Source organism: Clupea harengus, chromosome 5, assembly GCF_900700415.2.
Source record: "Clupea harengus chromosome 5, Ch_v2.0.2, whole genome shotgun sequence".
Classification (NCBI taxonomy): domain Eukaryota; kingdom Metazoa; phylum Chordata; class Actinopteri; order Clupeiformes; family Clupeidae; genus Clupea; species Clupea harengus.
Genome location: NC_045156.1, coordinates 26,499,117 through 26,508,589, shown reverse-complemented (window position 1 = coordinate 26,508,589; position 9,473 = coordinate 26,499,117). Strand labels below are relative to the sequence as shown.

Here is a 9,473-nt window from a genome sequence, read left to right as displayed (position 1 = left end):
TATTTTTAATATTCTGCCCACTCTCAACCCATTTTTTCATGCTAGTGCCAGCCCTGACGTCTGGCTGAGTTTTCTTCCCCGTTGCATGCCAAGCCTTTCCCTTTTCGACATCATCCTTCCATTTCTTTTCTTCCTTTGCTTTCAAGTGCCATCCATTTATTTCCTCCATCTTCTGAATATTTCAAGAGAACCAAATAGAAATGTAGACATAAAAACTCCCTTAAAAAACCTCAGGCACAATCGGACAAAGAGCCCCCGTCCCAGAGTGCTCTTTATGCTGAGGGAAAGGTTTCTCCTATTTCCTGTCTTTTTACTGAATTTGCCAGTTATGTGTTTTGCTTTGCTCTCCAGACCCTTTTGTGTGCAGAGAAAAGCTCTGTGAGGAGCGTCCGAGAACTGGAGTGCCCGGCATTAGCCCAGGAGAGGCACTGGAACACGCATGGAGTATGTCAGAGCGAGCGTGCAAGGACCTCCTTTTTGTTGTTTTTCTTCTTTTTTTTGTTTTGTTTATGAGTGCGTTTCATCCATTTTCTTCTCTGGGGGACCAGATCTCTCTTCACAGGCCACAGCTATCTCATGCAACACCCCTAGCATCTCTCTCTCACCCCCTCATTTGTCCATGAGTTGTGGTTGCCAATCCTATTATGTGGAAATTGGATTGGTGTGGAGCTTTTTAGAGTCGACTGGCTAAGCTACCAAAGCCCTGCCTGCTTTAAGGATCTCTGCTGGGGGACTCTCCGTAGATACACAGACAGCTTAGAAGGAGAGGGAGGGAGGGAGGGGTGGGAAGGAGTCCAGTTGTAACGTAACCCGTGGGCTGCCGGGAGAATGTAATCCATTACATGATGGCACAGGAACCATCGCCGCATGCAAGTGTATTTCCCTGTACCACATGGGAGGTGCTGTCTGGCTATTGTTTCATTTATCTCTGTCTCTTGTCCCTTCAGATGCTTGGCCATCTATCTCATTTCCCTTCTGATCTCCACCCAAGCTTTCTCTGTATCTGTATCTGTCTCTGAGCAGATGGGAAGAAATAGGTCTTCGGGTATTAGGCCTAAAAGTGATCCTTCCCCATACAACACAGTGAATACGCAGACCACGTAGGACGGAATTACCAAACTAAATTACAGAATGCAAGGTTAATGAAGCCAGGCTACCAAATATATATAGCAGCAAAGCAGATAACATCTATGTACTGCAGGAATTTTTTTTTCTAACATTCGTTTAACATGTGTTACATACAGTGGGGAAAATAAGTATTTGAACCCCTGCCGATTTCGCAAGTTTGGCCACTTGCAAAGAAATGTGTGATCTATAATTGTAATGGTAGGTGTATTTTAACAGTGAGAAATAGAGTATCAACAAAAAAATCCAGAAAACTGCATTTTATAACATTTATGACTTAATTTGCATTTGATGCAGAAAATAAGTATTTGAACCCCTAGCAAAACATGACTTAGTACTTGGTGGAATAACCCTTGTTGGCAAGCAGACGAAAGACTTTTCTTGTAGTTGGTCACCAGGTTTACACAAATCTCAGGAGGGATTTTGGTCCACTCCTCTTTGCAGATCCTCTCCAAATCCTTAAGGTTGCGTTTTCAATGGGAGGGGATGAGGGAATGAGGTTCAAGCCCAATATTCCACATTACATGGCCCCATCCATAGTCCCCTCGATGCAGTGGAGTCGTCCTGTACCCTTGGCAGAGAAACAGCCCCAAAGCATAATGTTTCCACCTCCATGCTTGACGGTGGGGATGGTGTCATATTCAGCATTCTTCCCCCTCCAAACGCAGCAAATCGAGTTGATGCCAAAGAGCTTGATTTTGGTCTCATCTGACCACATCCTGTCTCCCAATCCTCCTTAGAATCATTTAAGTGTTCATTGGCAAACTTCAGACGGCCCTGTACATTTGCTTCCCTGAGCAGGGGGACCTTGCGAGTGCTGCAGTACTTCAAACCATTACGGCGTAGTGTGTTGCCAATGGTTTTCTTGGTGACTGTGGTCCCAGCTGCCTTAAGATCATTCACAAGCTCCCCCTGTGTAGTTCCGGGGTTATTCTGCACCTTTCGGATGATCACCGATACCGCACGAGGGGATATCTTGCATGGAGCCCCAGACCTAGAGCGATGGACAGTTGTTTGGTGTTGCTTCCATTTACGAATAATCGCACCAATAGTTGTCTGCTTCTCACCAAGCTGCTTGCCGATGGTTTTGTAACCCATTCCAGCCTTGTGCAGGTCTACAATCTTATCTCTGATGTCCTTGGTCAACTCTTTGGTCTTGCCCATGGTGGTGAGGTTGAAGGTGTGAAGTATGATTCTTTGGACAGGTTTCTTTTATACACGTCACCAGTTGAGATCAGGTGTACCTTGTTAGGCCTAATGAGGACTAATCTGTGTGCTTCTTGGGCACATAACTGGTCATTGGGAGCCTGAATTCTTGCTGTTTGCTTGGGGGTTCAAATACTTATTTTCTGCATCAAATACAAGTGAGTCATAAATGTTATAAAATGCAGTTTTCTGGATTTGTTCGTTGATTTTCTATTTCTCACTGTTTAAATACACCTACCATTACAATTATAGATCACACATTTCTTTGCAAGTGGCCAAACTTGCGAAATCGGCAGGGGTTCAAATACTTATTTTCCCCACTGTATATGCGTTTAACATGTGTTGGGTTCTTTTAACATGTGATGGGTTCGTTTAACATGGGTTGGGTTTGTTTAACATGTGCTGGGTTCGTTTAACATGGGTTGGGTTTGTTTAACATGTGATAGGTTCGTTTAACATGGGTTGGGTTCGTTTAACATGTGCTGGGTTCGTTTAACATGGGTTGGGTTTGTTTAACATGTGCTGGGTTCGTTTAACATGTTGTGAGCAAAAAGTGGAGGAGAGTAAAAGCTGCCTTCAGAACTGCCTTAATTCTATGTGGCATAGATCCAACAAGGTACTGGAAACATTCCTCAGAGATTTCGGTCCATATTGACATGATAGAATCAAATCTGCAGCAACTGCGTGATTCTATCATCTCGAACCAGTCTGGCCAATCACCTCTGACATCAACAAGGCATTTTAGCCCAGAGAAATGCCACTCACTGGATATTTACTCTTTTTTGGACCATTCTCTGTAAACCCTAGATATGGTTGTGCGTGAAAATCCCAGTAGATCAGCAGTTTCTGAAATACTCAACAACGATGCCACGTTCAAAGTCACTTAAATCACCTTTCTTCCCCATTCTGATGCTCGATTTGAACTTCAGCAGGTTGACCATGTCAACGTGCATTGAGTTGCTGCCATGTGATTGGCTGATTAGATTCATGTATTTGCGTTGACGAGCAGTTGAACAGGTGTACCTAACAAAGTGTATAGTGCTGTAAATGCTTTTTTTCATGGGGTCGAACCAAAGCACAAAACTACAGAGTGAAACGCCTGGGCGGCCAGTGGTAACAACAGGTGTGTTTGTCTCCTTCACATGACTACCATCAAATTAATTTTAGGATGTTACACAGATTACGAACCTTCAAAAACATACCTTAAAAACAGTAAAAACCTGTTTAATTGTGTTTTAACAGAATTAACAGTGTTTTAAATTAACAGTGATTTAAGTTAGGTAAAGGCTGTGTAATGGATTACTTCACTTTGGTCATATACTATGAAAACATGTTGAGCTTTATTTCTGTTTATGACACAACCAGTTTAGACTAGATTTGCTTTATCTGCCATTGCTGTTAGGTAGCTTAATTCGCTGCTGCTGGATCAAATGCAAATAAATCAATGAACTGAGCTCATCAAGCTCAGGGAAAGGAATGCTCTAGAACCATGTGCTTAACGCACACTGAAACAGGTGCTACTGCGGAGGATCAAGACAGGCAAGCAGAAAACTCCTCATCCTGTAAGCTGCAGCTGTAGCAAACTTAGAATGTGAGGGGAGGTTCTCAGGTGTGTCAAGAGAACTACCAGCTAGAGTGTCCTGACTGAACATTCCTGTCTGAACTTAAATAGAAAAGTTGAATACCGTATGTTACCTGTGTAAATAGTATTAAGTATGTAGGTGAACTTATGGCTAGTTCACCATACAATGGTGTATCCTTTTTATTATAAATGTAAAATAAGACACGCCTAAACAGAAATAATTAAAAGTACACTATTCAAATAAATAAGTTGCATCTTTTTAATTATTGTATTGTCAGCATATTAATAAAATAGTCTAATAAAAAAAGAGTACAATTAAATTAACACATTTCCCTAAAAGATTGATGAACTTCACATGACTAATCGGACTATCGTCATATTTAAAAGCATTGGAACTGCTGAAACAAATCTTTTCCCTACACTAATAGCTGTGGGAGTCTATCCCATGTGCGAGGAAAGGTAGTGTACACCATCCTGTGGATAGACAAGAAACTGCAATTGTCACACTTCCACTGTAGGACAAAAACACAGACTAGTAGATTACAACAGAGCACAATGAGCACAAAGGTAAATTTGCACTAAAAGGGTACAATGACATGCCAACTGAGTTCTTCTGAACTTCTCTCCTGAAATGTTTTCAGGGAAAAGGGCCATTCCATGCTAAATCACCTCGAGCAGCACAGGTCATGTCATGGATTTTCATGAAAATATTAAGTTACATTTATATATTTTATTAATGTAATGTATAAGTGTTTAGTTACATTTCTATATTTTATTAATGTAACTGCACACGATCTTAAATCTATCTTCCCAATAGTTTTGTGTTAACCTTTTTTAAAGTTGGTGCCCAAGGCCTAAAACCAGAGTAGTTTTTGCTGGTCTGAATCCACATATATTTAACCCTGCCACTTCACTTCATAAATCGTAATGGATTGAGCTGAAATTGAGGTAAACAGGCGCAGGTGTATCTCTTTAGGGATCCTTTCCATGTTCTCAGACCCTTACATCAACATTTACGAGCCTGTCAGTGGCGATAACAAGCTGCTGGCTTGCCTCAGAATTCTATTGTACAGCTGTTTTACAGTTACCAGTTATAGCATTCTAACTCAATCCTGAAGGGTTTTGATCGTTAATTGCCCTAAGTCAAAGTTTTTACCCTAAAAGGGCCCAGGTTGAAAAATCCCAAAGTTTCCCTTTAATGTGTTGCCACAGCTTGTCTACATCATCATAACATATTTGTGACAAAATCCAGCTTTCTTCAGCAACTTTGTTGTGGTCCCTTTCATGTACATATCAATGTCAAATCAAGGACCATCAACATTTAAATAGATTCTTGTTTTTTCTTTTCAAAGTTCCATTTACAAATTGTCTATTTTCATAAAAATATTTCACTATGAAAACGAAAAAGCACATCCGTGATCTTTGAGTAAATTGATTACTGGTACATGTGGAAAAAAAAAGATAACCAAGGGTCAAAAATCCCAGAAAACAAGGACATTTTGAATTTACATTTTGAGGCCATTTTGATGTCACTGTAGAGCGTCTGATTTTTGTTGAAGAACAATATAGGGTTGATAGACCTATGCAAATACCACATATAAAATCTGGGAAATAAACACTGATAAATGCCTCAGATATTAATTTGTAGACAGTGATGTTTGCACGCTACACCCTGTTTCACTTTATTTCATAGCTAAAAGGAACACCGATCAATATATTCAGTATACATTTCAGCTAAATGAATTTTAGGCATTGGTGAGGTTAAACACATGTGGATTCAGTCCAGCAAAAATGACTCCAGTTTTGGTACTTTACACATTTTTAACACAAAAATTGTTGGGTGCACAACTTTAAGATTTTGTACAGCTACAGTAATAAAATACACATTAAATACATCTTTTTTTTTTCATGAAAATCTATGACATGAAATTTAAGGGTCTAGCTGATATGCCGTGGAATGACCCAAAAGGATTGTGTGTAAAACCATCCAACCGTTTAATGTATAACCATCAAAGCTCATTCTCTCGAGATTTGACAAGTTAATCCATAAGATAAACGAGCAGTTTTGGTGACTTATCGATTGGATTTTAATTACATGTGAATTTCAATGTCTCATCTATACCCCCATCAGTCATCGAGGTAAAAGTGTACATGATTAATCTCCAGTGCACAATTATGGACCTATAAATCTTTTCATTGCACATTTCCTGCCCTGCCCTGGATAAAAGTTAAAGAGACCTATAATAGATTTTGCTCTAGAAGGGCTGGCAGTTCATCCAGACTGCTTAGCTTGTGCTGAGGGGGAACATCTGCGTGCTGTGTGCTGCTCTGCCTGTCCAGCAAATACCCGCTGATGCCCAGAGAGCGTGCTGTGAGGTAATCGTTGACATAGTGGTCCCCGACGTGAGCCACACTCGAGGCAGGAGCCCCGCAGTGCTGCAAGGCCTGGTGGAAGATGGCTGCGTCAGGCTTAGCCACCTTGGCCCCTTCTGAGGTGAGCAGGAAGCTGAAATGGGGAAGAAGCCCACAGCTGTGCAAGATACCCTCCAGGCGGTTGTCAAAGTTGGACACCACACCTAGCTTCAGCCCCATGGCGATACAGCTCCTTAGTGTACGGTCAGAGTCTGGAAACACCTGATGTAAAGTGAAACGTTATGTGTTGTTAAAAGCAATATCTGATAGAAGTCATCAGCCCTAGTTATAACATTAATCACATCTTTGTGTTATGTAGGAACTAGACTTTTGGGGGGGGGGGGGGGGGGGGGTGATGATGTGCAGGATCAACAAGATCATACTTTCCATACCTGTGACTATATGCTAGCTAGCTAGTCTTCATGCCAGCTGATTTGATAAGCACAAATGATGTTTGGCATGATAGAAATCAATTTCTGAATTAAAAGGTGTAGCTTCCAAGCCAGCATGTTTTGAAAACATGTGGCCAGGTGCTCTTAGTGCTGCCAAATCAAGTTAACGTTACATAACAATCCCAGTGCGCATCAATACCTCCCAGTTCTCAGCGTTTTTGAAGTTATGGTAGAGGTTGAAGGACAGCTTGTCGAGCATCGCTGGGTCCTGCACCCCACACTGGCTGAAAGTGTCCTTCACAACGGCCACCCACCAGCGGTGTCCCCCCAGGCCCTGGGCCATGCCATAGTTGGGGTAGAGTTTGGCCTGGCGGCGGTAAGCCTGTTTGAAGGCAGCTTCCACCTGTGAGGGCGGCAGGTCCAGGCCGAGACGTGACGCCTCACTGCAGTACTGTTCCCCAACCGAGTGCCGCACCTTCAGCAGCGTGTCCTTCACATCCCACAGCACCCAGCGCACCGCACCCCGCATCTCGCCTGGAAGATGGAAGCACAAACACAATCATTTTTCACCATGATGTATTAGCCTATCAGCTAAAGCTGTGTACTAAATGCTTTCCATTTCAGCTGTCCAGATATTGTGCTAGATGTAGTCCTACAGACTGGGTGCCTTGGTTTGTGAAACACTGAACAAAGCAAACATCACTGCCTGTCTGGAATCTTTGATATGACAATTGATGTAACGCAAGAGACCATCCTCTAAGCACGGACTTTCTAAGAGCTTCTCTCTGTGAAATCAGTTAGGAATAGTGCATGAGGATCTGTAATTTTTCCCTATCATTACCAACAATAACATCTTGTTTTGATTTACGGCTTGAATCATGACTTTCCATGAGGAAGACAGACTTTCACAGTGCTAATATAATTACCCCTAATATAACATTTTACCCTGTAAACTGCCTGCAGAACTGGGTGGCACAGAGCTGAGCCACCGTCACGTCGCAGAAACAGAGCGGTCAACTTTATGTATCTTGACAAGGTCTTCCTGACCAGATTCCTGTCTGACAACCATGGAGGTTTATACAGACCTGAAGAGAGTGAGGAAGTACCACCCCACGCTACTGCTAGCTACTGCAGCCCAGGAAGTACCAATCTTAAAAATGTCATCCCATGGATGCTCACTTCATCACCATTTCTACAAAGAGCCAATTAGGTGCCACAATACAGATGGCCACAAAAGTATGATGTCTATGCAGATTGGTGGATTGAAACCTGCCAGTGCATGCACAACTTTAGTGTAGGGGAGGAGCCTCCTCATAAACATTCTTTATTGTTAACAATAAAAGCACATCATTAAATGGTGTCATGTTGTGAAATATATAGGTAGATTATGTGATTATGACTGCAAACGAAGACATTCATTTGAGCATATCTCTGGAAGTTAAACAAAATCCTACATTAGCACCTATTAATATCATTGTTGTTATATAAAAATGTGATTCTGAATGCATGAAATGTACGTTTTTCTAATTACTGCAAATGTAAGATCAATGCAACAGCCTATGCTTCTTGTATATAGAGGTAGTAGCTTCAACAGTTCTCTGTCAGATTACACTGATTCCAGGACAGTGTTTTTGCTGTATGAATTCTGTGCTATAACGGTTCAAATGCAGTCATACTTCACTGTTATTTGCACTTCAGTTCACCTGCATGATAAATGGGTATGCGCTTCTATTGGCTATCTGTTTTCTTTTGAGTTAGCCTTACACATTGGGCGTACAAAACGTCTTATACTTAAATTAGGCTACCTACAGTTTTCTGTCCTGCAAAATGTTAGGCCACCCTACCAGCAAACCACGGATATAAATTTACGCCTTCAAGGCAACTATGCACATTCCCTAATGGCCTCGTGACCGTCATCACGGACCGTTTTCCACATCCACCAATCCGCATAGACATGTCATTTTATGTGGTGCCTAATTGTTTTAATGGTGCCAGAGGCGAGCACCCTCTGTCCGACATATTTAAAGATGTCGGCGGTCAATTTGAATGCTAACTGGAGGAAGCTAACCCTTCAAATCCTGACCCCCTGGTGACCCTCTATTCGGATAGAACGGATGTTAGTTATATATGTCAGTAAATCGTGTTACCACAAATATTGTCTTATTGCTCTCAAACCAATTAGTAAAATTTGCCGAACGAGGAAACACCACACGACAAAACATGATTTTTTTCACAAGTCGGTACACTAAAAACGGGACTATCCCGGGAAAAACAGGACGTCTGGTCACCCTATCTCCCTAGCCATGTCTGTTATTTTCTATTATATTAACTGTAACTAAAGCTTAAGTCAGATTCCACTCATAACAAACGATGCATTTCTCTGGCATCAACACTAGGGACATTACAAATTAAATGTAGCAGTAGAGAAGCCTAACGTTACCTGCTCCCTATGCCTGGTCCTACAGAAGTAAGACCAACGATATTTGAATACTAAAAACCTCTCTGTAACCTCCGCCTCCAAAAGACTGTTTTGGTCCGACCCGTAAATTCATCCGTGTGGAGATTCAGGCTGCGGGGTAAAGTGTTCCGTGCTTCACGTTTACCTGATGCATACCATACTACACCATACTTAATTTTTTAACTGAATATGATAAATACGATGCCCTATATATGAGTTGCGTGTGATCTCTGCATGTGTTTACTTAGGTTTTGTCAATGGCTATGTAAACTATGGAACTCTGGCAATAACAGTCCAT

At 41.7% G+C, this 9,473-nt stretch overlaps 1 protein-coding gene across 2 annotated transcripts; it reads right to left on the bottom strand.

Annotated features, from left to right (window-relative positions):
- Window positions 1-4,158: 4,158 nt before the first annotated feature.
- On the bottom strand, window positions 4,159-9,390 carry hdhd3 (haloacid dehalogenase-like hydrolase domain containing 3). Of its 2 annotated transcripts, none has more exons than XM_012814993.2 (3): window positions 9,158-9,390; window positions 6,917-7,251; window positions 4,159-6,547 (listed from the first exon to the last, which is right to left on the bottom strand). In XM_012814993.2, exons 2-3 carry the CDS (start codon window positions 7,244-7,246, stop codon window positions 6,152-6,154), a joined length of 726 nt encoding a protein of 241 aa, XP_012670447.1. In that variant the 5' UTR covers window positions 7,247-7,251; window positions 9,158-9,390; the 3' UTR covers window positions 4,159-6,151. The 2 variants fall into 2 exon arrangements, with proteins under 2 accessions (XP_012670447.1, XP_031424178.1); XM_031568318.2 differs by lacking the exon at window positions 9,158-9,390 and adding an exon at window positions 7,663-8,365.
- Window positions 9,391-9,473: the final 83 nt, after the last annotated feature.

Excerpts from the sequence above, each read along its gene's own strand:
- hdhd3 (XM_012814993.2), bottom strand. The coding sequence starts at position 7,246 with ATGCGGGGTGCGGTGCGCTGGGTGCTGTGGGATGTGAAGGACACGCTG. Across the intron at positions 6,548-6,916 it reads AAAACGCTGAGAACTGGGAG|GTGTTTCCAGACTCTGACCG; the intron begins GTATTGATGCGC and ends ACTTTACATCAG.